The sequence below is a fragment of the Coregonus lavaretus genome (assembly GCF_964263955.1).
Source record: "Coregonus lavaretus genome assembly, chromosome: 4".
NCBI lineage: Eukaryota > Metazoa > Chordata > Actinopteri > Salmoniformes > Salmonidae > Coregonus > Coregonus lavaretus.
In genome coordinates this window covers 74,934,791-74,962,403 of record NC_139991.1, presented here as the reverse complement: position 1 = coordinate 74,962,403, position 27,613 = coordinate 74,934,791, and the positions used below count along the sequence as shown (strand labels likewise).

The 27,613-nt window shown below is 43.9% G+C and overlaps 1 protein-coding gene across 1 annotated transcript in view; it reads right to left on the bottom strand.

Moving 5' to 3' along the window:
• Window positions 1–232: 232 nt before the first annotated feature.
• Window positions 233–27,613, bottom strand: part of fbn2a (fibrillin 2a) — a gene marked incomplete at both ends in the record, with an annotated part of 247,780 nt that continues 220,399 nt past the window's right edge. The window contains 13 exons of the mRNA XM_084159776.1: window positions 233–616; window positions 11,526–11,694; window positions 12,720–12,948; window positions 15,550–15,669; window positions 17,560–17,688; window positions 17,864–17,980; window positions 18,967–19,089; window positions 19,379–19,504; window positions 20,433–20,639; window positions 21,925–22,050; window positions 22,559–22,690; window positions 25,284–25,406; window positions 25,897–26,016. Coding sequence (XP_084015902.1) covers window positions 233–616; window positions 11,526–11,694; window positions 12,720–12,948; window positions 15,550–15,669; window positions 17,560–17,688; window positions 17,864–17,980; window positions 18,967–19,089; window positions 19,379–19,504; window positions 20,433–20,639; window positions 21,925–22,050; window positions 22,559–22,690; window positions 25,284–25,406; window positions 25,897–26,016 — 2,105 coding nt within the window. The remainder of the gene's footprint in view (window positions 617–11,525; window positions 11,695–12,719; window positions 12,949–15,549; window positions 15,670–17,559; window positions 17,689–17,863; window positions 17,981–18,966; window positions 19,090–19,378; window positions 19,505–20,432; window positions 20,640–21,924; window positions 22,051–22,558; window positions 22,691–25,283; window positions 25,407–25,896; window positions 26,017–27,613) is intronic.

Genomic DNA, 27,613 nt, shown 5'->3' with positions numbered 1-27,613 from the left:
CTCTCTTTTCCTAGGCTGTGTTTACACAGGCAACCCAATTCTGATATTTTTTTCCCACTAAAATAACAATTAGAGAGATTCCAGACAGTACTTTGAGGTCAAAAAAATGCTAACAAAAAACAACAACAAAAAAAACATCCCCTCCACATATCTTTTGGCTTTAAAACGCTGGTGAACTGAAACGCACCAGTTTGAAGGGAAAACAGTGGGTGTTTCCTCAATCCCCCTCCAGCTACTGCAGTCGGATGTGCAGCCTCATGCGCAGGTTCTCCCCCAGTTCCCCCGTGAGGTAGTCTTGGTCCCGAAGGTCCTCCAGCTCTTTGAACTGGGCTTTTCCGTAGAGCGGCGAGCTGGCGATCTCCAGCGTGTACTCCTGCAGTGCCGCCAGTGCCCAATTCCTCTTGGTGCTGTGCAGGTAGCAGAGGCCGTCGCGCTGCTGGATGCGGAACAGGCCGTTGTGGTTGCCGCCGGTGATGACGTAGTACACGTGGCCCACTAGGGACTTGATGGCGGGCACCAGCTCCAGGATGTGCTCCTTGGGGTTGAGCTGGGACACGTTGAGCAGCAGGGTCACAGGAACTTCCATGTCCAGACTGGCAAGGCTCACCTGGTTGTGCTGAGGGGGAGACAGACAGGGTTACGCCATGGGGTCACTAACTTATTAAGTAACTATTGACTCTCTCAATGAGAGGCACGGGGTTCCCAGCAAACCGGGAAAAATCCCAGAACATTAGCAAAGATTCCCATGAAGTTCTAATTAGTGTGTTATCTAACATTAGGATGATAACATCCCCAAAAACATTCAAATAATGTTTTTGATAACTAAATCCTTTTTTAAAATTGTTTTTTAAATTAAATATCCTTGGAATGTTCTAACATTCACTAAAATGTTGTGAACAACATCTGTAACAACCACCACAGAACATTCCTCAAAAGTTCTCATTAGGTTTCCAGGTAATGTAATAACACAATGTACCAGTAATGTTTTCCCAACAAACCAAAATTGGTTCTGTGAAAGTTCCCAGAACATTCGTTAGGTTGCAGCAAATGTTCACATAACACAAAAACTGTCCAGTTGTGCTGATTATACAATGTTTGTATAAAACAGTCGGCTGATGTTGCAAGAACGTTCCCAGAACACATTTTTCCTGTTCTTTAAAGGTTCCCAGAATGTTTCATTAGTTAGTGGTAACATTATGATGGGAACATTGTGGGGACATCACAAAAGATATGTTCCCAAAACACAACTGTCCAGTTGTTTCGGATTATTCTACAATGTTTCTTTCAGGGTGCAAAAAATATTCACCTGATGTTACAAGAACGTTCCCAGAACACATTTAGTCTGTTCTTGAAAGGTTCCAAGAATGTTTCATTAGGTTATGGGAGCATTGTGGGGATATGACAAGAGAGAGGTTTCAGTCCAGTTGTGCTGACATTCGAACCCAAACTGACACTCGAACGGCGACAGTCCTGTGGACGAGTCCGGCAGTGTGTTATGAGCATACTCTGCCCAGACGAGGAACTTGCTCCAGTTGATGGCCTGAGTTGAGACGAAACAGCGGAAGAACTTCTCCAGATCCTGGTTGGCCCTCTCAGTTTGCCCATTCGACTGTGGGTGGAACCCCGTGGGAGCAGTGATCAAAAGAAAACTAAGAGTCTCTGAGTGGTTCACCCCAACCTGCAGTAGAATGGGCTTGGTCTGATATTCCACCTGGAGCCAATGGGGCGTCCATCGAGGGCTTGAATCTGCAGAGGGATGGGACATTTCACACAGGGGATTTGTAATTCTCTGGCGAAGTCTTGATCAATGAAATGATCCGCGGCCCCGGGGTGAAATTGCACAGCTCGTCAGGGTCTCCCCTTGTCCTAGCGAGCCCTGCTGTTTCCCGTCAGCTCTGGGCATGTAGCACGGAGATGGCCGAGACCTCCGCAGTAGAGGCAGCAGCCTTCGCGCATGCGCCTGTCACTTTCCAGCTGCATGGGCTCCTCAATACTGTGCTCGGGGGGCTTGGGGTGCTCAGGAAACCGGGATTCTGGGATGGTGTCAAAAAGGTGCTGTCTCACACCTTCTCGGAGGCGGTTGTCAATCCTGATTGCCAGCGTTATCAGGGACTCGAGGTCCTCTCCCAGTTCCCGAGAGGCCAGTTCATCCTTGATGGAGTTAGACAGACCCTGGTGGAAAGCGGTGACAAGTGCCTCCGTATTTCACCCACTCTCGGCGGCGAGGGTGCGGAACTCAATGGCGAAGTCAGCCACTGGTATGGCCCCTTGGCGGATGTTGAACAGTCGGCTGGCCGCTTCTCGTCTGCCGACTGGGTGGTCGAAGGCTTGTCGCAGCTCGGCAGTGAAGGCTAATATGGAGCTGCAGGATGGTGGCTGCTGTTCCCACACCGCCGTTGCCCACACCAGGGCCTTGCCCGAGAGTAGAGAGAAAGATGTAGGCAATCATGGCCCGATCGGTGTGGAACGAGGAGGACTGTAGCTCGAACACCAGAGAGCACTGAGTGAGGAACCCCTTGCATCCTCCCGTGTGGCCGTCGTACCGCTCGGGGGCTGGGATCTTGGGTTCCCGCTGCAGGTTCCCTGGAGAAACTACGGCGACGCCACTAGCACTGGGCGATGAGACTTGGGCATTGGCTCCTCCTGGGTTGGGGTTGGACTGTGGTTGGAGGGAATCGGTAAGTGCCCGGAGGGTCTCTGATATTTGGGAGAGTTGTTCTTGCTGCCGCCCCAGCAGTGATCCTTGGTGGGTTATAACATTCTTGATCTGGGTGATCTCTGCTTGGTCCATGTTAGAGGCAGAAGCTTGCTGTGACATGGTGAGGTTGGACCCAGGAGCAGAGAAGAGACCAGACGATGAATCAGTGGTTAAGGATAAACGTAACTACTTTACTGAGAAACGGTAACAGAAAGATCACAGTAACACTGGGAAAACAACAAACACTACGTCTCGAAAACTCACTCAGGAGACAAACGCACACGGCAAACAAGTCAAGCTTCTGCAAAGGAAAACAGAAAACACACCTCTCTTAACAGCGAAATCATAATGAGTAATAGGACACACCTGAGTGTCATTAATGTCCTATCGGTACGCGCATGTGCCTCCCTCATACCCTCTTCGAAGAAATGTTTTGTGCACCCTGATACAAACATTAACTGAAAGTCAGCACAACTGGTCAATTTTAGTGTTTTGGAAACCTAACTCTTGTCATATCCCTACAATGTTCACACAACCTAAAGAAACATTCTGTGAACCTTTAAAGAACCGATGAAATGGGTTATACAAATGTTCTATAATCATCAGCACGACTGAACAGTTTTTTTTTTATGAGAACACTTGTTGCGACCTAGCGAATGTTCTGGGAACTTTCACAGAACCAATTTTGCTTTGCTCTGTTACACCATGGGATAACTAACTAACAAAGGATTGTGCAATTTTATTTTTATTTTTTATTTAACCTTTATTTAACCAGGTAAGCCAGTTGAGAACAAGTTCTCATTTACAACTGTGACCTGGCCAAGATAAAGCAAAGCAGTGCGATAAAAACAACAACAACGCAGAGTTACATATGGGGTAAACAAAACATAAAGTCAAAAACACAATAGAAAATCTATATACAGTGTGTGCAAATGTAGTATGTTATGGAGGTAAGGCAATAAATAGGCCATAGTGCAAAATAATTACAATTTAGTATTAACACTGTGCAGAAGATGATGTGCAAATAGAGATACTGGGGTACAAATGAGCAAAATAAATAACAATATGGGGATGAGGTAGTTGGGTGGGCTAATTACAGATGGGCTGTGTACAGGTGCAGTGATCGGTAAGCTGCTCTGACAACTGATGCTTAAAGTTAGTGAGGGAGATAAGAGTCTCCAGCTTCAGAGATTTTTGCAGTTTGTTCCAGTCATTGGCAGCAGAAAACTGGAAGGAATGGCGGCCAAAGGAGGTGTTGGCTTTGGGGATGACCAGTGAGATATACCTGCTGGAGCGCATACTACGGGTGGGTGTTGCTATGGTGACCAATGAGCTAAGATAAGGCAGGGATTTGCCTAGCAGTGATTTATAGCTGACCTGGAGCCAGTGGGTTTGGCGCCGAATATGTAGTGAGGGCCAGCCAACGAGAGCGTACAGGTCACAATGGTGGGTAGTACAGTTGAAGTCGGAAGTTTACATACACTTAGGTTGGAGTCATTAAAACTCATTTTTCAACCACTCCACTAATTTCTTGTTAACAAACTATCGTTTTGGCAAGTCGGTTAGGACATCTACTTTGTGCATGACACAAGTAATTTTCCAACAATTGTTTACAGACAGATTATTTCATTTTTAAATAACTGTATCACAATTCCAGTGGGTCAGAAGTTTACATACACTAAGTTGACTGTGCCTTTAAACAGCTTGGAAAATTCCAGGAAATGATGTCATGGCTTTAGAAGCTTCTGATAGGCTAATTGACATCATTTGAGTCAATTGGAGGTGTACCTGTGGATGTATTTCAAGGCCTACTCAGTGACTCTTTGCTTGACATCATGGGAAAATCAAAAGAAATCAGCCAAGACCTCAGAATTTTTTTTGTAGACCTCCACAAGTCTGGTTCATCCTTGGGAGCAATTTCCAAACGCCTGAAGGTACCACGTTCATCTGTACAAACAATAGTACGCAAGTATAAACACCATGGGACCACGCAGCCGTGATACCGCTCAGGAAGGAGAAGCGTTCTGTCTCCTAGAGATGAACGTACTTTGGTGTGAAAAGTGCAAATCAATCCCAGAACAACAGCAAAGGACCTTATGAAGATGCTGGAGGAAACAGGTACAAAAGTTTCTATATCTACAGTAAATGAGTCCTATATCAACATAACCTGAAAGGCCACTCAGCAAGGAAGAAGCCACTGCTCCAAAACCGCCATAAAAAAACCAGACTATGGTTTGCAACTGCACATGGGGACAAAGATCATACTTTTTAGAGAAATGTCCTCTGGTCTGATGAAACAAAAATATAACTGTTTGGCCATAATGACCATTGTTATGTTTGGAGGAAAAAGGGGGCCTTGCAAGCCGAAGAACACCATCCCAACCGTGAAGCACGGGGGTGGCAGCATCATGCTGTGGGGGTGCTTTGCTGCAGGAGGGACTGGTGCACTTCACAAAATAAATGGCATCATGAGGAAGGAAAATTATGTGGATATATTGAAGCAACATCTCAAGACATCAGTCAGGAATTTAAAGCTTGGTCGCAAATGGGTCTTCCAAATGGACAATGACCCCAAGCATACTTCCAAAGTTGTGGCAAAATGGCTTAAGGACAACAAAGTCAAGGTATTGGAGTGGCCATCACAAAGCCCTGACCTCAATCCTATAGAAAAGTTGTGGGAGAACTGAAAAAGCGTGTGCGAGCAAGGAGGCCTATAAACCTGACTCAGTTACACCAGCTCTGTCAGGAGGAATGGGCCAAAATTCACCCAACTTATTGTGGGAAGCTTGTGGAAGGCTACCCGAAATGTTTGACCCAAGTTAAACAATTTAAAGGCAATGCTACCAAATACTAATTGAGTGTATGTAAACTTCTGACGCACTGGAAATGTGATGAAAGAAATAAAAGCTGAAATAAATCATTCTCTCTACAATAATTCTGACATTTCACATTCTTAAAATAAAGTGGTGATCCTAACTGACCTAAGACAGGGGATATTTACTAGGATTCAATGTCAGGAATTGTGAAAACTGAGTTTAAATGTACAGTGCTATGAAAAAGTATTTGCCCCCTTTCTAATTTTCTCTACTTTTGCATATTTGTGATACTGAATGTTATCAGATCTTCAACCAAAACCTAATATTAGATAAAGGGAACATAAGTGGACAAAAAGTTATACTTTTGAATCATCTGTCCATAGAACGTTAATCCAAGAGTCTTGATGATCATCCAGGTGCTTTTTGGCAAACTTGAGTCAGATTTTTGGACGAGATGGGTCCCATTATGCCTTGCGAAAACCAAACACTGCATTCCACAGTAAGAACATCATACCAAAGGTCAAGCATGGTGGTGGTGGTGTGATGGTTTGGGGATGCTTTGCTGCCTCAGGACCTGGACGACTTGCCTTAATAGAAGGAACCATGAATTCTGCTCTGTATCAGAGAATTCTACAGGAGAATGTCAGACCATCCGTCTGTGAGCTGAAGCTGAAGCGCAGCTGGGTCATGCAGCAAGACAATGATCCAAAACTCACAATCAAGTCTACATGAAAATTGCTAAAAAGCAACAAATTGGAAGTTTTGGAATGGCCTAGTCAAAGTCCAGACCTAATCCCAATTGAGATGTTGTGGCAGGACTTGAAACAAGCAGTTCATGCTTGAAAACCCACACGTCACTGAGTTAAAGCAGTTCTGCATGGAAGAGTGGGCCAAAATTCCTCCACAGCGACGTGAGAGACTGATCAACAACTACAGGAAGCATTTGGTTGGAGTCATTGCAGCTAAAGGTTGCACAACCAGTTATTGAGTGTAAGGGGGCAATTACTTTTTCACACAGGGGAATTGGGTGTTGCATAACTTTGTTTATGAAATAAATTAAATGAATATGTAATTGTTGTGTTATTTGTCCACTATGTTCCCTTTATCTAATATTAGGTTTTGGTTGAAGATCTGATAACATTCTGTATCACAAATATGCAAAAGTAGAGAAAATTAGAAAGGGGGCAAATACTTTTTCATAGCACTGTATTTGGCTAAGGTGTATGTAAACTTCCGACTTCAACTGTATATGGGGCTTTGGTGACAAAACGGATGGCACTGTGATAGACTACATCCAATTTGCTGAGTAGAGTGTTGGAGGCTATTTTGTAAATGACATCGCCGAAGTCAAGGATTGGTAGGATAGTCAGTTTTACGAGGGCATGTTAGGCAGCATGAGTGAAGGAGGCTTTGTTTGCGAAATAGGAAGCTGATTCTAGATTTAACTTTGGATTGGAGATGCTTAATGTGAGTCTGGAAGGAGAGTTTACAGTCTAACCAGACACCTAGGTACAGTGGGGGAAAAAAGTATTTAGTCAGCCACCAATTGTGCAAGTTCTCCCACTTAAAAAGATGAGAGAGGCCTGTAATTTTCATCATAGGTACACGTCAACTATGACAGACAAATTGAGAAAAAAAAATCCAGAAAATCACATTGTAGGATTTTTAATGAATTTATTTGCAAATTATGGTGGAAAATAAGTATTTGGTCACCTACAAACAAGCAAGATTTCTGGCTCTCACAGACCTGTAACTTCTTATTTAAGAGGCTCCTCTGTCCTCCACTCGTTACCTGTATTAATGGCACCTGTTTGAACTTGTTATCAGTATAAAAGACACCTGTCCACAACCTCAAACAGTCACACTCCAAACTCCACTATGGCCAAGACCAAAGAGCTGTCAAAGGACACCAGAAACAAAATTGTAGACCTGCACCAGGCTGGGAAGACTGAATCTGCAATAGGTAAGCAGCTTGGTTTGAAGAAATCAACTGTGGGAGCAATTATTAGGAAATGGAAGACATACAAGACCACTGATAATCTCCCTCGATCTGGGGCTCCACGCAAGATCTCACCCCGTGGGGTCAAAATGATCACAAGAACGGTGAGCAAAAATCCCCGAACCACACAGGGGGACCTAGTGAATGACCTGCAGAGAGCTGGGACCAAAGTAACAAAGCCTACCATCAGTAACACACTACGCCGCCAGGGACTCAAATCCTGCAGTGCCAGACGTGTCCCCCTGCTTAAGCAAGTACATGTCCAGGCCCGTCTGAAGTTTGCTAGAGTGCATTTGGATGATCCAGAAGAGGATTGGGAGAATGTCATATGGTCAGATGAAACCAAAATAGAACTTTTTGGTAAAAACTCAACTCGTCGTGTTTGGAGGACAAAGAATGCTGAGTTGCATCCAAAGAACACCATACCTACTGTGAAGCATGGGGGTGGAAACATCATGCTTTGGGGCTGTTTTTCTGCAAAGGGACCAGGACGACTGATCCGTGTAAAGGAAAGAATGAATGGGGCCATGTATCGTGAGATTTTGAGTGAAAACCTCCTTCCATCAGCAAGGGCATTGAAGATTAAACGTGGCTGGGTCTTTTAGCATGACAATGATCCCAAACACACCGCCCGGGCAACGAAGGAGTGGCTTCGTAATAAGCATTTCAAGGTCCTGGAGTGGCCTAGCCAGTCTCCAGATCTCAACCCCATAGAAAATCTTTGGAGGGAGTTGAAAGTCTGTGTTGCCCAGCGACAGCCCCAAAACATCACTGCTCTAGAGGAGATCTGCATGGAGGAATGGGCCAAAATACCAGCAACAGTGTGTGAAAACCTTGTGAAGACTTACAGAAAACGTTTGATCTGTGTCATTGCCAACAAAGGGTATATAACAAAGTATTGAGAAACTTTTGTTATTGACCAAATACTTATTTTCCACCATAATTTGCAAATAAATTCATAAAAAATCCTACAATGTGATTTTCTGGATTTTTATTCCTCATTTTGTCTGTCATAGTTGACGTGTACCTATGATGAAAATTACAGGCCTCTCATCTTTTTAAGTGGGAGAACTTGCACAATTGGTGGCTGACAAAATACTTTTTTTCCCCATTGTATTTGTAGTTGTCCACATATTCTAAGTCAGACCCGCCGAGAGTAGTGATTCTAGTTGGGCGGGCGGGTGCAAGCAGCGTTCGATTGAAGAGCATGCATTTAGCTTTACTAGCGTTTAAGAGCAGTTGGAGGCTACAGAAGGAGTGTTGTATGGCATTGAAGCTTGTTTGGAAGTTTGTTAACACAGTGTCCAATGAAGGGCCAGATGTGTACAAAATGGTGCTGTCTGCGTAGAGGTGGATCTGAGAGTCACCAGCAGCAAGAGCGACATCATTGATATACACAGAGAATAGAGTCGGCCCGAGAATTGAACCCTGTGGCACCCCCATAGAGACTGCCAGAGGTCCAGACAACAGGCCCTCCGATTTGACACATTGAACCCTATCTGAGAAGTAGTTGGTGAACCAGGCGAGGCAGTCATTTGAGAAACCAAGGCTATTTAGTCTGCCAATAAGAATGCGGTGATTGACAGAGTCGAAAGCCTTGGCCAGGTCGATGAAGACGGCTGCACAGTACTGTCTTTTATCGATCACGGTTATAATATCGTTTAGGACCTTGAGCGTGGCTGAGGTGCACCCATGACCAGCTCGGAAACCAGATTGCATAGCGGAGTAGGTACGGTGGGATTCGAGATGGGCGGTGATCTGTTTGTTAACTTGGCTTTCAAATACTTTCGAAAGACAGGGCAGGATGGATATAGGTCTGTAACAGTTTGGATCTAGAGTGTCACCCCCTTTGAAGAAGGGGATGACCGCGGCAGCTTTCCAATCTCTGGAGATCTCAGATGATACGAAAGAGAGGTTGATTTCGGTGGCTAATTTTAGAAAGAAAGGGTCCAGATTGTCTAGCCCAGCTGATTTGTAGGGGTCCAGATTTTGCAGCTCTTTCAGAACATCAGCTATCTGAATTTGGGTGAAGGAGAAGCGGGGCGGGCATGGGCAAGTTGCAGCAGAGGGTGCAGAGCTGGTGGCCGGGGTAGTGGTATCCAGGTGGAAAGCATGGCCAGCCGTAGCAAAATGCTTATTGAAATTCTCGATTATCGTAGATTTATCGGTGGTGACAGTGTTTCCTAGCCTCAGTGCAGTGGGCAGCTGGGAGGAGGTGCTCTTATTCTCCATGGACTTTACAGTGTCCCAAAACTTTTTGTAGTTAGTGATACTGGATGCAAATTTCTGTTTGAAAAAGCTAGCCTTTGCTTTCCTAACGGATTGTGTATATTGGTTCCTGACTTCCCTGAAAAGTTGCATATCGCGGGGGCTGTTCGATGCTAATGCAGTACGCCACAGGATGTTTTTGTGCTGGTCAAGGGCAGTCAAGTCTGGGGTGAACCAGGGGCTATATCTGTTCTTAGTTCTGAATTTTTTTGAATGGGGCATGCTTATTTAAGATGGAGAGGAAAGCACTTTTAAAGAACAACCAGGCATCCTCTACTGACGGAATGAGGTCAATATCCATCCAGGATACCCGGGCCAGGTCAATTAGAAAGGCCTGCTCGCTGAAGTGTTTTAGGGAGCGTTTGACAGTGATGAGGGGTGGTCGTTTGACCGCGGACCCATTACGAACGCAGGCAATGATCGCTGAGATCCTGGTTGAAGACAGCGGAGGTGTATTTAGAGGGTAAATTAGTCAGGATGATATCTATGAGGGTGCCCATGTTTACGGATTTAGGGTTGTACCTTGTAGGTTCCTTGATAATTTGTGTGAGATTGAGGGCATCTAGTTTAGATTGTAGGACGGCCGGGGTGTTAAGCATATCCCAGTTTAGGTCACCAAGCAGTACGAACTCTGAGGATAGATGGGGGGCAATCAATTCACATATGGTGTCCAGGGCACAGCTGGGGGCTGAGGGGGGTCTGTAGCAAGTGGCAACAGTGAGAGACTTATTTCTGGAAAGGTGGATTTTTAGAAGTAGAAGCTCAAACTGTTTGGGCACAGACCTGGATAGTATGATAGAGCTCTGCATGCTATCTCTACAGTAGATTGCAACTCCACCCCCTTTGGAAGTTCTATCTAGATGGAAAATGTTGTAGTTGGGGATGGACATTTCTGAATTTTTGTTGGCCTTCCTAAGCCAGGATTCAGACACTGCTAGAACATCAGGGTTGGTGGAGTGTGCTAACGCAGTGAATAACTCAAACTTAGGGAGGAGGCTTCTGATGTTAACATGCAAGAAACCAAGGCTTTTACGGTTACAGAAGTCAACAAATGATAGCGCCTGGGGAGTAGGAGTGATACTGGGGGTTGCAGGGCCTGGGTTAGCCTCTACATCACCAGAGGAACAGAGGAGGACTAGAATAAGGATACGGCTAAAGGCTTTAAGAACTGGTCTTCTAGTGCGTTGGGTACAGAGAATAAAGGGGGCAGATTTCCGGGCGTTGTAGAATAGATTCAGGGCATTATGTACGGACAAGGATATGAGTACAGTGAAGGTAAACCTAAGCGTTGGGTAACGACGAAAGAGATAGCATCACTGGAGGCACCGATTGAGCCTGTCTCCGCGTGTATGGGGGGGGTGGGACAAAGGAGCTATCTGAGGCAGGTTGAGCGGGACTGGGAGGCTCTACAATGAAATAGTACAATAAGAACTAACCGAAACAGCAATAGGCAAGGCATATTGACATGGGAGAGAGAGGCATAAAGCAGTCACAGGTGTTATTCGAGAGTGCATTAGGCCAACGCTAACTGAAATGACGAGACAAGACTGTTAACTAATGGAATAACGGAGAAACCCTAATGGAATGAGAGTTCTCTGTACCATTTGAAAGCGGGCCATCGACAGCAACCCTTCACCTCTCTATATACATAAATCTCGAAATCTCCAGAATAGAGAACAGACACTCCCAACAGGTCCATGTTACCTCTATTGTTTGAAGTGTCAATGCTCCCTATATAGTGTACCTCTATGGGTTGCGTTCCGTTGGCGTCGCGCCTCTTGCGGCCGTGCTTCTTGGGGTAGTCGTTGATCTTACACTCGTAGCAGGTCTCTGTGTTGTCTTCCATCTCTGGACCCTCCATCACCAGCCCCTCATACTGGCCCTTCCCAAAGCCCACGCCTGACACACAGTGACTGAAGAACACACACGCAGAGAACACAGAGACACGCAGCCAGACAGGCACGCAAACAGACAAGCATGAGAGAGTGCTTGACCAAGAGTGGACAACTTCTTCGTTACAATAGTGGAAAATCCTTCAGAAAATGACCCATGAAATTATAAATGTCTGAAATCTCAGCAAACTGAAAGCTAACAGCCAAGTGTGCTAGTGCTGGGGTACAACAAACATTTGCAGAAATCCCAGAGAAACAGACTGGGAAACACAAGTCAAAAGCTAAGCTGTTCCTGAGGGGCCCGTCCCAATAAATGTTCCTAAGGGCCCTGACCCCAATCCCATCCCCTCCTTACAAGGACGGACTGGGACCAGAAATCGGCCCTGCCATGTCTAACACATGGCTCATTTCTTTCCTCGATGCCCCCATTATAAGCCAAATAATGATAATTCTGCTCTAAAATCCCAATTTAGACAGGACCCACTGGGCTAACAATGGACCAGCCATCTGGCATTTGCCAGAATTGCCCTGTGGCCAGTCCGTCCCTGCCTCCTTTAAAAAAAACAAAAAACATTAGAGGGTAGATCAGCTTTAATATTGCAGATAGATTGTAGCTTCCATCAATGTAATTGTAACACCCCCCCCCCCCCCCCCCCTCTAATTGGAGTAAACTCATGGACAACAACACTTAGGCTTCTACTTCCAGCTTATACATTTTACGGACACAGTATATTTTACAATAGTTATTTTTTGTTTGTTTTAAGTCCCACCCTTCAGCGCCACTCAACTCCTCCCATCTATCTCTAAACACCATCCAGTTTTGATTTCTATTTGCCATATATATATTTTTAAACTGTGCTGTGATGTTTCACAAAAGTTCTGAACCTTTTCTATTCTCATAGTTTCTACAGATTGTAAAATAAAGATTACAATTTTTTTTTGCTAAGACTATTATTATATTATTGATAGATTGACTATGACTTTTTCAAAATCACCCAGCAGCGCTATCTATCTGCAGAGTTAGCTCCAGGTCTCTGCATCCTTACCCTTGGCCCATGCGGAAATAGCCTGGCGGGCAGCCACACAGGTAGCCTCCCTCGGTGTTAGAGCAACCATAGTTACAGGGGTGCTTGTTGGAGCACTCGTTGACATCCTGACAGCTGCTGCTGAATGGGTCGAAGCTGTAGCCTGAGGGGCAGGCGCACTTGAAGCTGCCCAACGTGTTGTAACAGGAGGCCGATCCACAGCTGCCTGGGTTGGAGCACTCGTTCTCATCTGAGAGAGGAGAGGAGAGGAGAGGAGGGGGTAGAGGGGAGAGAAGTTAAGAGAGGAGGTGTGGAGGGGGTTAGGAGAATTAGTTTGAATTGTTATTGAGGTCAACAAGGACATAGAATGATTGAAACACCTTGCGATTGAACAAATTGTGACCAAACACCCTGGGGTTAAAGCATCGTCGGAAAATACACCTAAAGCAGAACTGTCAGAATCTAGGAGACACTGCTTTTGCTTTTTGACAGTGGATCACAATGAATCTATAGAACATTAGAACACTACTGTATTAATATCAATGTTCTGGAACCCATTGGTACGAGAGAGAACCTTTCTCTCCTTGTCCAGCAGGTGGCAATGTGGTTCTGTTTACTAGGACTGGAAATGGTAGGCACTCCATCTTCCTCTTTGAGTCGCCTCCAATATGTTTTCAAAACAGCTGTTAGCAGTAAGTAGCTGTAAGTACCCTTCTGCCAATGCACATATAGCACTTTTACATCATTTTCTGTGACAATGAATTTCACCATACACAGAATCTTACTTTATTATCAAAATAATCTTTGGTTTATCTTAACTCTATGACACTGAATCCTAACTTCCAATGTTTTTTTTTAAATTTTATTTGACTTATTCTATCTCCCATTGACAACAATGCATTACTAAGTGAAAATACGACTTAAGTGGAAGTCAGGAATCTCCCCAACAGACAGAGAATGCTAATTTACAATGATTAAGAAATATAATACTCCCGTCATTACCGTACAACTCATTTTAAGAGCACACAAACGAAAAAAACGATGATTTATTAAATGGCTATTAAACTTTTAAACTGCATTGGGCTGAATCAGGGTCACACAGAGTGTTTCTTGGTAGTCTTAAACAAATCTACTTTGAAACAAAAGTATACACCTCACACACACGGTCACAGGCTTAAAAAAAAAGAAGACACCTGTACCATGTCAGATATAGAGTTGAAATGTAAGTCATTTTGAGTTTGCATCCCAATATTACACTTTATATACATCACAGAAGACTGAAATATAACAAAACTGTTTGACATAGAAACACAGAACTCTGAACTTTCCAATCTCCTGGAGGACAGTAACCACAAGGCCACTGAGAACCGGCCATATATACCGTATCTAAATGGTCACAGACCAGAAGTGTGCTTAATGTGGGAGTGCAGTGCACATCATTTAAGGGTTAGCTGTCCTTAGCGTTGATTTAGAAGTATTGCACTTACCTAGAGATATAGTGGTAAACTGCACAAAGCCAACAATATTAATTGTGTTTTGTTCATGAACTGGGAAACATTTCTCCTACTTAAAGGGATAGTGTGAGATTTTGGCAATTAAGCCCTTTTTCTACTTACCCAGAGTCAGATTAACTGACGGATACCATTTTTTATGCCTCTGCGTGCAGTTTGAAGGAAGTTGCTAACTAGCATTAGCGCAATTGCTGGAAGCCTACTGGAACTGCTAACATGCTAGCTGTTGCGGTAGACTTCCAGTCATTGCGCTAAAACTAGTTTGCGATGGCTTTGCGAAACTACCAGACACATACAAATTGTATCCATGAGTTCATCTGACTCTGGGTAAAATAGAAAAAGGGCCAACTTTCCCTTTCAACTCATGTAGTTATCACCAGTGTCCCAAAGTAGCGCACCGTGTGTGTGTGTGTGTGTGTGTGTGTGTGTCTGTGTGTGTGTGTGTGTGTCTGTGTGTGTGTGTGTGTGTGTGTGTGTGTGTGTGTGTGTCTGTGTGTGTGTGTGTGTGTGTGTGTGTGTGTGTGTGTGTGTGTGTGTGTGTGTGTCTGTGTGTGTGTGTGTGTGTGTGTGTGTGTGTGTCTGTGTGTGTGTGTGTGTGTGTGTGTCTGTGTGTGTGTCTGTGTGTGTGTGTGTCTGTGTGTCTGTGTGTGTGTCTGTGTGTGTGTGTGTGTGTGTGTGTGTCTGTGTGTGTGTGTGTGTGTGTGTGTGTGTGTGTGTGTGTGTGTCTGTGTGTGTGTGTCTGTGTCTGTCTGTGTGTGTGTGTGTGTGTGTGTGTGTGTGTGTGTGTGTGTGTGTGTGTGTGTGTGTGTGTGTGTGTGTGTGTGTCTGTGTGTGTGTGTGTGTGTGTGTGTGTGTGTGTGTGTGTGTGTGTGTCTGTGTGTGTGTGTGTGTGTCTGTGTGTGTGTGTGTGTGTGTGTGTGTGTGTGTGTCTGTGTGTGTGTGTGTGTGTGTGTGTGTGTGTGTGTGTGTGTGTGTGTGTGTGTCTGTGTGTGTGTGTGTGTGTGTGTGTGTGTGTGTCTGTGTGTGTGTGTGTGTGTGTGTGTCTGTCTGTGTGTGTGTCTGTGTGTGTGTGTGTCTGTGTGTCTGTGTGTGTGTCTGTGTGTGTGTGTGTGTGTGTGTGTGTGTGTCTGTGTGTGTGTGTGTGTGTGTGTGTGTGTGTGTGTGTGTGTGTCTGTGTGTGTGTGTGTGTGTGTGTGTGTGTGTGTCTGTGTGTGTGTGTGTGTGTGTGTGTGTGTGTGTGTGTGTGTGTGTGTGTGTGTGTGTGTGTGTGTGTGTGTGTGTGTGTGTGTGTGTGTGTGTGTGTGTGTGTGTGTGTGTGTGTGTGTGTGTGTGGTACATACCAACACACTGGTTCCACTGGTAGTGCTGTGTGTACCCCTGAGGGCAGCTGCAACGGTAGCCTCCCAGCATGTTCTGGCAGCCATGTTGGCACCTGTGGTTACTGTCACACTCGTCCACGTCTGACGGTCAAACAGCAGAACAACACATATGCATTAGCCCATCATCATCTTCACCATCCTAATAATCATCGTTACTTTCCTAATCTTCTTAAATCATTAACAACATCATCATCATCATCATCATATTCCTAATTCTTCATCATCATCATCATCATCATCGTCTTCGTCTTATTCGTCACCATTTCCATCACGGTTACTTTGCAGATTTGGATTGGAACATTAAGCTACTGTACAATGCAGTAACGATGCAATTGTGAAACAACTCTGCACCTACTGCAAGTTTCCTGCTGTCATTGCACCAGTTCCTCTAAAAAAATAGATATGAGCTTGAAATCTACGTTAGGGTGTTTCAATTGCGTTTACACCCAAATGCTAGGAGAACAAATGTGCCTTTAGCTACCTAATCGTATTGATTATAATTATATTTAATTATAATTAATTATAATTATAATTATACTCCCTCTGTGGGTATAATTGACCCTTCATATTGAATTGGCAGGTTGGCTCGGCATCTGTTTCTAACACACACTCCTATAGATGTGGAAGATAGCCTATTTAAACCGAATGCTTTTCATTTAGTCAATGAAAAATCCTATCAATAAATCCCCACTGCTTTCGAGTCACGCAAACCAGGTAAAAGTTAGCTCAAAGGAGAGGATAACAACATTCCACCTGGGATTTGAGTTTTTACAGACTCCGTGGCACAAACCAAACCACTACCCTGAATTCACTCCCAGTACAGAGTATTTTTAGTCACGAAACTATTCCTGAAAGTTAATTATTTTGTTTGTAGAGCGAGGCGCAGATTTAATTTAGATAGTGCCAGTAGGACTTGTGGTTTTGGACATTGCCTCTCTGTGGAGACCTCAATAAAAACGAGAGTTGGCGAAGGTTTGAGGCCTTGAAATAGCAGTCAGGCAATGCTGTCAGAGAGCACAGTCAAGTTGGCCTTGATTTTCTCAGCTTCTACACCAGTAGTGCCACTTTTGAGATTTTAATCTTTAATTTAATTATTTATTTATTTTATTGTTTATTTATGTTTAATGTTGTTTTTTTATTGTTTATGTATTTTGCATCATATGTTGCTTCTGAGAATACAGGTGGAAAAACTGTCACCAGCCCAAAAAACCTTTTGTATACCGGGGTTTATCTCTGCCACTTGTCACGTTCGTTAGAGTGAGTGGACCAAGGCGCAGCGTGATGAGCGAACATACTTATATTTATTAAATGAATACACGATAAACAACAAACGATAACGAAACGTGAAGTCCTTGGCTACAACATAAACCATACGGAACAAACCAAAAGGAACAAGATCCCACAACTACTGTGGGAAAACAGCCTGTTTAAATGTGGTTCCCAATCAGAGACAACCAGCAACAGCTGACACTCGTTGCCTCTGATTGAGAACCACTCTGGCCAACATAGAAATAGCACAACTAGAATATAAACATAGAACAAGAACACATAGAATCTACACACCCTGGCTCAACATATAGAGTCCCCAGAGCCAGGGTGTGACACCACTGAGGTTCAATCCCACAGTTCCATCAACCACGTATGCTTAAGCTTCAGATTCTACCACTAGCCCACCAAAACCATGGCATTGGGTGGCCGGGGACATCATATCTTCAGGTTTTAGGAAGGTGAAGCAACCATGCAATGCAAACTTAGCCATCGGTTACATACAGTGAGATGATGATATGGTATGTGCCATGCCTTGGAAAAAATATTGAACAATGCCTTATGATTGTTCAATGATGCTATTCAAAATTCTAGATTTATCGAAACAAAAAGCATAATTCATATGAAGTGTGTCATGTGGATGTTTCCCGTAAGAAATGGAATGAAGAAAGGGAGAAAAAAAAATGAAACATTATATATAGCTACCATCACAGTGCAGTCCGGTGTCGTCCAGTTCGTAACCCCTCTGGCACTCACAGTTGAAGCTGCCAGGGGAGTTCTGACAGATGCCCTTGGTGCCACACAGGGAGGGCTCTCCCACACACTCATTATTGTCTGACAGAGAGAGCATTGCATTTATGTAGAGTTGTGTTCCATTAGGCTGAACATAACCCAGCTACAGTTTAGTGTATGATCACGTATGAAACAAAAGCAATTGATTGAATTCAGGCTTTATGCTTCCAGCTACAGTAGCCTGATTTAAAACGTGAACACAGACTTCTAGCATTACCTATGCATGCAGTGTGGTGCTGGGTGAATCCAGAGGGACACTTGCAGGTGAATCCACCCACGGTGTTGACACACATGAACTGACAGTTGTGCCTCTTGGTCTGGCACTCGTCCAAATCTAAACGGACATATGGACACACACACGCACGCACGCACGCACACGCACACACACACACACACACACACAGACACAGACACAGACACACACACACACACACACAGACACACACACACACAGTAAACCAAAGCTCTCAGATCACACACACACAACATTACACTTTGTTATTACACAATATATTATTTTATGTTGAAAGGACAGAGCCCTTATGCCGCCATTCAGTTCATTCCAGCACTGTTCATGACTCATTCAACCAGTGTATTCAGTCTCTGTAATTTAGATCTGTTGTGATACAGGACGATCACCTCTGGAGACTCATATCTGCAGTAATGACTGGCTTATGAGCATCATCTGTCCTCTCATTAAATCAACATCAATCTATTCCTTTAGTGTGGACAACACTGACTAATAATGAAGATATCACTTTAGCTAGCTAGTAAAATCTATGTTTATTGGTCGCGTACACAGTTCAGCAGGTACCGCTGAGATGAAGCTGATAGATGTTGGGTTTGAGCTGTAAAACCTCTAACCTGGTACCAGATCTGTTGTGTCATTTTACATTTGACATTTTAGTCATTTAGCAGACGCTCTTATCCAGAGCGACTTACAGTTAGTGCATACATTATTATTTAATTTTTTATTTTTTAAATAATTCCCTCCCCTACCCTGGACGACGCTGGGCCAATTGTGCGCCGCCCCATGTGTCTCCCGATCGCGGCCGGCTGCGACAGAGCCTGGATTCGAACCAGGATCTCTAGTGGCACAGCTAGCACTGCGATGCAGTGCCTTAGACCACTGCGCCACTCGGGAGACCCGAGTCATGACGTAACAATGACCCTAGAAGTTTGCAGGACAGCACACTCAGATCCAGGACCAGGCTATAATACCGCTATGTATCCCTATACAATGTAGAAATCCAGTAGACATCCATTGGCCTAAAACATGCCTGTTGGTTTGCCTCATGGGGGTTGTAGTTTCCTTTATACCTTTGCAGGTCCTGCCGTCCTCTTGGAGCACGTAACCACGGGGACAGGAGCAAGTGTAACTCCCCTCAGTGTTCTTACAGATGAAATTACACGGCTTGGGGGACATGACACACTCATCCAGATCTGACAGGGGAAGAGAACACAGAAGATCAACAGTGGGGGGGGTATTGAGCGCCTTGTTGTAATAATGTATTTATGATCCGATAGGTGAAGGGGAAATGGTCAAATTAGTGACAACTTCAAAGAAGCAAGGAGGGAACGATGCATTTTTCGTGTATCCAAACAATCATAGCGTTGGTTGCATTCCCAATGGCCTTCAATCACAACCACTCAGCAGGTTTTAAAACAGACTCCGTGTAGCATCACAATACTGTTCTGAGCACCAGAAGTGTAGCGGTGGACTGTGTCTTACCCACGCAGGCTGTTCCAGTGATGGTGGCAGTGTAGCCCAGCTTGCAGTGGCAGCGGTAGGATCCCATGGTGTTGATGCAGCGTCCATTCTTACACGTGTCAGGGATGACCTTACACTCGTCTATATCTGTAGGACAAAAGACAGAAGACAGGACCTTTCAGAGAAGACGGGCCCATTCAGAGAAGATGGGCCCATTCAGAGAAGATGGGCCCATTCAGAGAAGATGGGGCCATTCAGAGAAGATGAGCCCATTCAGAGAAGATGGGGCCATTCAGAGAAGACGGGGCCATTCAGCATTCAGCTGAATAAGAAATATATAGTCTATAGCAGGGGTCGACAGTTAGATTCAGCCACAGGGTGATTTTTTCTGAGTGGATGGTTAAGGGGCCGAAACATAATTATAATAATTTGTACACTGCAAATTGACTGGAAGGAAGCCCAAACAGATATTGTTTTTGACAATAACATAATATAGGGTCAATTTAATTGGCTTGTTCCGTGTCCATGTAAGATTCCTTGTTCAGATTGCTAATCTTGATTCAATTCAAGGGTGTGTTAGGTTTGCTAGGTTCCTCTTGTAACCTTAAAAGCAAACTGCATTCTAGTGGACAACCTGAGAGAAACAACTAGTATGAATTACAAGTTGACCTTCAGTGGACACTCTTGGAGAATGTATAAAATAACACTGAAGCACTCGTCCTGACTTCCTGCCTAGGGCTAGGTGAAATTCCGGACATTCCTTTCACTGGGTCATTCCTAGGACTTATATGCGGTAATTGCTACATCTTGCCTTCTGAATGGCTGGGTTGGGCATTTTGCCATATCGCTTACACCTATCCAATAATTTCAGATCTACTAGGGGGCTAGGGACTAGCGGCCTATTTGGAATTCCTTAAAAAGCCTAGAAGAAACTTCCGACCACCTGACCTATAGCCATACACTGTATATTTAACTTGTAACTCAAGCCTTATCATCAAGGCACTTCTCCTTACAGGCACTTCCACAGTTGAACCTTTCTCACGCTCTGTAACTCCCTAACCCTTAGATCTCTCACCCATGCCGTCGGTGGCGTATCCCGTGCCGTGAGGGCAGAGCTTCTTGTAGCCTGCCGTGTCAGACAGGGGACAGAGCTCACACTGGTTGCCCCAGCCGCGGCCCCCATCACAGCAGCACTGGGACTTGGTGGTGGGGGTCCGGCTGCTGGAAGACATCTGGCACATAGTCATGAGCACCTCGGTAAAGCAGAAGCCCTCCCTGTAGTCTAGAGAGAGGGGCAGAACAGACAGACTGGTATGTGTCTATACACTGACCGTACAAAACATTAAGAACACCTGCTCTTTCCATGACGTAGACTGACCAGGTGAAATCAGGTGAAAGTTATGATATCTTATTGATGTCACTTGTTAAATCCATTGAATGAGTGTAGATGAAGGGGAGGTGACAGGTTAAAGAAGGATTTTTAAGCCTTGAGACAATTAAAACATGGATTGTGCCATTCAGAGGGTGAATGGGCAAAACAAAAGATTTTTAAGTGGGATTTAATTGTTTGTTTAGTTTTTTATTTATTTTCTATTTTTTCTCCCCAATTTCGTGATATCCAATTGGTAGTTAAAGTCTTGTCCCATCGCTGCAACTCCCGTACGTGAGTGTCCTCTGAACAGTTGATGTTGAGATGTGTCTGTTACTTCAACTCTGTGAAGCATTTATTTGGGCTGCAATTTCTGAGGCTGGTAACTCTAATGAACTTATCCTCTGCAGCAGAGGTAACACTGGGTCTACCATTCCTGTGGTGGTCCTCATGAGAGCCAGTTTCATCATAGCGCTTGATGGTTTTTGCGACTGCACTTGAAGAAACTTGACATTTTCCAAATTGACTGACCTTCATGTCTTAAAGTAATGATGGACTGTCGTTTCTCTTTGCTTATTTGAGCTGTTCTTGCCATAATATGGACTTGGTCTTTTACCAAATAGGGCTATCTTCTGTATACCAACCCTACCTTGTCACAACACAACTGATTGGCTCAAACGCATTAAGAAGGAAAGAAATTCCACAAATGTACTTTTAAGAAGGCACACCTGTTAATTGAAATGCATTCCAGGTGACTACCTCATGAAGCTGGTTGAGAGAATGCCAAGAGTGTGCAAAGCTGTCATCAAGGCAAAGGGTGGCTATTTGAAGAATCTCAAATATAAAATATATTTTGATTTGTTTAACACTTTTTGAGTTACTACATGATTCCGTATGTGTTATTTCATAGTTTTGATGTCTTCACTATTATTCTACAATGTAGAAAATAGTAAAAATAAAGAAAAACCCTTGAATGAGTAGGTGTGTCCAAACTTCCAGAAAAAGCTGTTGTATCACTAACGAGAATCGAGATTAAACGACTTCTAGCTAATTTTAGACATATACTGTACAGATATTCCTAACACTGACTGTCAAACACACACACACACACACACACACACACACACACACACACACACACACACACACACACACACAGAGTAGAAGTGTGTTTCGGAGGAGTGTGTATGATTCTTACCGAGACACTGTGTCCGTGTAGAGTCAGACTCATAGCCGCCTCCACATTCACACATGTAGCTGCCTATAGTGTTGATGCAACGACCATTCTCACAGATCCCCGGCTTGCTACGACATTCATTCTCATCTAAAGAGAGAAAGAGAGAGAGAGAGAGGGAGGGAGAGAGAGAGACAGAGGGAGGGACAGAAGAGTGGGGAGAATGTGATGGAGGGATAGATTAAAAGATGAAGGGGTAGAGAGAGAAACAGAAACAGAAGGTTCAACATGCAGTAGAAGGAGGGGCGACATATGTTTAAAATCAAACTTGCATCTCTCCAAATAATATGCAATCTCACATCCCACTGGGCAAAAAACTGGTTGAATCAACATTGTTTCCACATTATTTCAACCCCAAAAATCTATGTGATGGGTGTTGAATCAACGTGGGAAACTGATTGGATTTGCAAAAAAAGAATCAACGTAAGGGCATTTCATATTTTAACTTTGAACCTAAATCCAATGACATTGATTTCACATTTAATTCACGTTAGTTGAAAACTCAACCAAATGTAAATCAAAACTAATCGTTGAACTGACGTCTGTGCCCAGTGGGATCACTATTGAACAGTTCTATCGATGTAGACTCTTTCCTCACCCTCGCACACTTCGTTGTCCAGGCGCCGCACCATCCCCGGCGGGCACACACACACGAAGGTGCCAATGAGGTTCTTGCAGGTCATGCCTCTGGACTCACAGTCGTGGAGCCCCTCGTAACACTCATCCAGATCTGAGAGAGACCGAGGAAATGGTAGCACAGGATTTTGAAAGAAAGAAATATGTTCTTTAGTGAGTATGAGCGATCTCTAAGCCTCGTCTGTAGACATAAATGAGGGGTTAGTTCATCCAAATTACAAACGTACCTCTTGTTATACAGTGCCTTCAGAAAGTATTCACACCCCATGGGCTCTATTTTCGGCTGACGTTAAAGGTGGCGCTAGTGTCAAGCGCACGTTAGTTTGCTATATGTAAAACATGCTGCTGCTGGCATTTTTTATTTATTTATCTGTCTTATATCAGCTCGCTTGCGCTCACATGGGCGGGGTGGAAATATGGGCGAGGTGTGTCCTTAAAAACAGGATCCAAAGTGCTAATTTCCGGCAGCGCTGATGGGGATATTTAAGACTTGCAAAGCTCTTAGAGACTTACCCGGAAAGACTCACAGGTGTAATCGCTGCCAAAGGTGATTCTAACATGTGTTGACTCAGGGGGTTGAATACTTATCTAATCAAAATATATTACCGTTTTATTATTCATATTTTATTTGACAAATGTTCAAATTTTTCTTCAATCAACCAATCAATCAATCAAATTGATTTTATAAAGCCCTTTTTACATCATCAGATGTCACAAAGTGCATATACAGAAACCCAGCCTAAAACCCCAAACAGCAAGCAATGCAGATGTAGAAGCACGGGGGCTAGGAAAAACTCCCTAGAAAGGCAGGAACCAAGGAAGGAACCTAGAGAGGAACCAGGCTCTTCCACTTACATTATAGAGTATTTTGTGTAGATTGTTGACAATTTTTTTTTAATTGAATCAATTTTAATCCCACTTTGTAACAACAACAAAATGTGGAAAAAGTCAAGGGGTGTGAATACTTTCTGAAGGCACTGTAAAGAATCACAGCAGGCTGCTTAGTATTAGCTTAGCATTAGCGCCTAGAACAAATAAAATAAACATTTTCACATGCATTGAATACAACAGGTGTAGACTTGCTTACTTATGAGCCCTTTCCCAACAACGCAGTGATAAAAAAAAAAAAAAAAAGTTGCAACAAATTAAAAAGGAAATAGTAACACAATAAAATAACAATAACAAGACTATATACAAGGAGTACCGTTACGAGTCAATGTGCAGGGGTACGAGGTAGTTGAGGAAATTGAGGTAATATGTACAGTTGAAGTCGGAAGTTTACATACACCTTAGCCAAATACATTTAAACTCCGTTTTTCACAATTCCTGACATTTAATCCTAGTAAAAATGATGTCTTAGGTCAATTAGGATCACCACTTTATTTTAAGAATGTGAAATGTCAGAATAATAGTAGAGATAATTATTTATTTCAGCTTTTATTTCTTTCAACACATTCCCAGTGGGTCAGAAGTTTACATACACTCAATTAGTATTTGGTAGCATTGCCTTTAAATTGTTTAACTTGGGTCAAACGTTTCGGGTAGCCTTCCACAAGCTTCCCACAATAAGTTGGCCCATTCCTCCTGACAGAGCTGGTATAACTGAGTCAGGTTTGCAGGCTTCCTTGCTCGCACACGCTTTTTCAGTTCTGCCCACAAATGTTCTATAGGATTGAGGTCAGGGCTTTGTTATGGCCACTCCAATACCTTGACTTTGTTGTCCTTAAGCCATATTGCCACAACTTTGGAAGTATGCTTGGGGTCATTGTCCATTTGGAAGACCCATTTGCGACCAAGCTTTAAATTCCTGACTGATGTCTTGAGATGTTGCTTCAATATATCCACATAATTTTCCTTCCTCATGATGCCATCTATTTGTGAAGTGCACCAGTCCCTCCTGCAGCAAAGCACCCCCACAGCATGACGCTGCCACCCCCGTGCTTCACGGTTGGGATGGTGTCGTTCGACTTGCAAGCGACCCCCTTTTTCCTCCAAACATAACGATGGTCATTATGGCCAAACAGTTCTATACTCTTGTTTCATCAGCATACAATTTTTTTTCTGAGGTCTTGGCTGATTTCTTTTGATTTTCCCATGATGTCAAGCAAAGAGGCACTGAGTTTGAAGGTAGGCCTTGAAATACATCCACAGGTACACATCCAATTGACTCAAATTATGTCAATTAGCCTATCAGATGCTTCTAAAGCCATGACATCATTTTCTGGAATTTTCCAAGCTGTTTAAAGCACAGTCAACTTAGTGTATGTAAACTTCTGACCCACTGGAATTGTGATACAGTGAATTATAAGTGAAATAATCTGTCTGTAAACAATTTTTGGAAAAATGACTTGTTTCATGCACAAAGTAGATGTCCTAACCGACTTGCCAAAACTATAGTTTGTTAACAAGAAATGTGTGGAGTGGTTGAAAAACAAGTTTTAATGACTCCAACCAAAGTGTATGTAAACTTCCGACTTCAACTGTACATGAAGGTAGGAGTAAAGTGACTAGTCAATCAGGATAGATAATAAACAGAGTAGCAGCAGCATGTGTGAACAGTATGAAAGAGTGAAAGTGTGTGTGTGTGTGTGTGTTTTGGGAGTTAGCATGACTCGTAATTTGGTTGAACTATCCCTTTAGGGTCAATTGCGTAAAAGAGTAGTAATTCAGTGATGTGTGTGTCTCACCCTGGCACATCCTCTGGTTGTCTCTCAGAGTGTAGCCGTCGGGACACATGCACTCGTAGCCTCCGAAGGTGTTGATGCAGCGGAATGCACACAGCAGGGGGCTGGTAGCACACTCGTTTACGTCTGACCCAAAGAAAGTGACGTAGACAGACAGAGGACAACACTAGCAGTCAAAATCCATATACCCATCTCACTCTCACACATACGTACGCACGCCGGCATAGACACACACACCACACACACACACACACAAAACACAACCTTCAGGCAAAGAATTAGTCTCATTTCAAAATATCTGCATTTAAATTGGCATCATGCCTTCAATACATCCAGCAAAACACTTTTCGTATCTTCATATATTTATATCCATATGGTCTAACTTTCCTTCTGAACATTTCACACAAGATTAATATGTTCCATTTGCCATTTAACACATTTTGCTTATGTGTTAAGATCATGATTTTAATAGATTTTCAATTAACTAAAGCTTGGAAAATAGAAGTATATATACCTTTATTTTTTATTGTGTTTAAATGACAATGACTGCAACACAATATTAATAATAATAAATGCAACTCCACCACATTTCCAGTAGGATTCCACTTCCACCCACCTTCACAGGTCATCATGGGGCCTGGCTCAAAGCCCTCCTCACAGTTACACTCGAACCCTCCAATCACGTTAGAGCACGTCCCGTTCCCACATAGGTTCCCCACCGAACACTCGTCAATATCTGGTCAGGACACCAAGGTTGGACAATTAACCAAACTTTAACTGGACTAGTCAAGTATAACACTACAGCATTTTCAAAGACAGTAGAATTTCCAGATCACAGTATTGCACAGAAAATCAACATTTATTGTACTTTATGGGCCGGTTTTCCAGACACAGTTTAATGTTATGGAGATTCTCCATTGAACATGCTTTCTAGTCCAAGACTAGGCTTAATCTGTGTCTGGGAACCCGGCCGTATGTTATTTAGATGTATGAACCTTATTGTTTGGTCAACTCCATACGTATTCTTCAGTATAGATACTATGAGATGGCACAGTACAGTAGGTAAAGAGGTATGGCATGGTTTACTGGCGTTAGAGTATACAGTGTATTCTGGTGTAGTAGAGTGTTTCCTCTGTATAGCTCATATATGAGCAACCACCTGGTAGAACCTGTCCTATATGAGTAACCACCTGGTAGAACCTGTCCTATATGAGCAACCACCTGGTAGAGCCTGTCCTATATGAGCAGCGACCTGGTAGAGCCTGTCCTATATGAGCACCGACCTGGTAGAGCCTGTCCTATATGAGCAACCACCTGGTAGAGCCTGTCCTATATGAGTAACCACCTGGTAGAGCCTGTCCTATATGAGCAGCGACCTGGTAGAGCCTGTCCTATATGAGCAACCACCTGGTAGAGCCTGTCCTATATGAGTAACCACCTGGTAGAGCCTGTCCTATATGAGCAGCGACCTGGTAGAGCCTGTCCTATATGAGCAGCGACCTGGAAGAGCCTGTCCTATATGAGCACCGACCTGGTAGAGCCTGTCCTATATGAGTAACCACCTGGTAGAGCCTGTCCTATATGAGCACCACCTGGTAGAGCCTGTCCTATATGAGCAGCGACCTGGTAGAGCCTGTCCTATATGAGCAGCGACCTGGTAGAGCCTGTCCTATATGAGTAACCACCTGGTAGAGCCTGTCCTATATGAGCAACCACCTGGTAGAGCCTGTCCTATATGAGCAACCACCTGGTAGAGCCTGTCCTATATGAGTAACCACCTGGTAGAACCTGTCCTATATGAGTAACCACCTGGTAGAGCCTGTCCTATATGAGCACCACCTGGTAGAGCCTGTCCTATATGAGTAACCACCTGGTAGAGCCGGTCCTATATGAGCACCACCTGGTAGAGCAAGTCCTATATGAGTAACCACCTGGTAGAGCCGGTCCTATATGAGTAACCACCTGGTAGAGCCTGTCCTATATGAGCAACCACCTGGTACAGCCTGTCCTATATGAGCAACCACCTGGTAGAGCCGGTCCTATATGAGCACCACCTGGTAGAGCCTGTCCTATATGAGCAGCGACCTGGTAGAGCCTGTCCTATATGAGCACCGACCTGGTAGAGCCTGTCCTATATGAGCAGCGACCTGGTAGAGCCTGTCCTATATGAGCACCGACCTGGTAGAGCCTGTCCTATATGAGCAACCACCTGGTAGAACCTGTCCTATATGAGCACCACCTGGTAGAGCCTGTCCTATATGAGCAACCACCTGGTAGAGCCGGTCCTATATGAGCAGCGACCTGGTAGAGCCTGTCCTATATGAGCAACCACC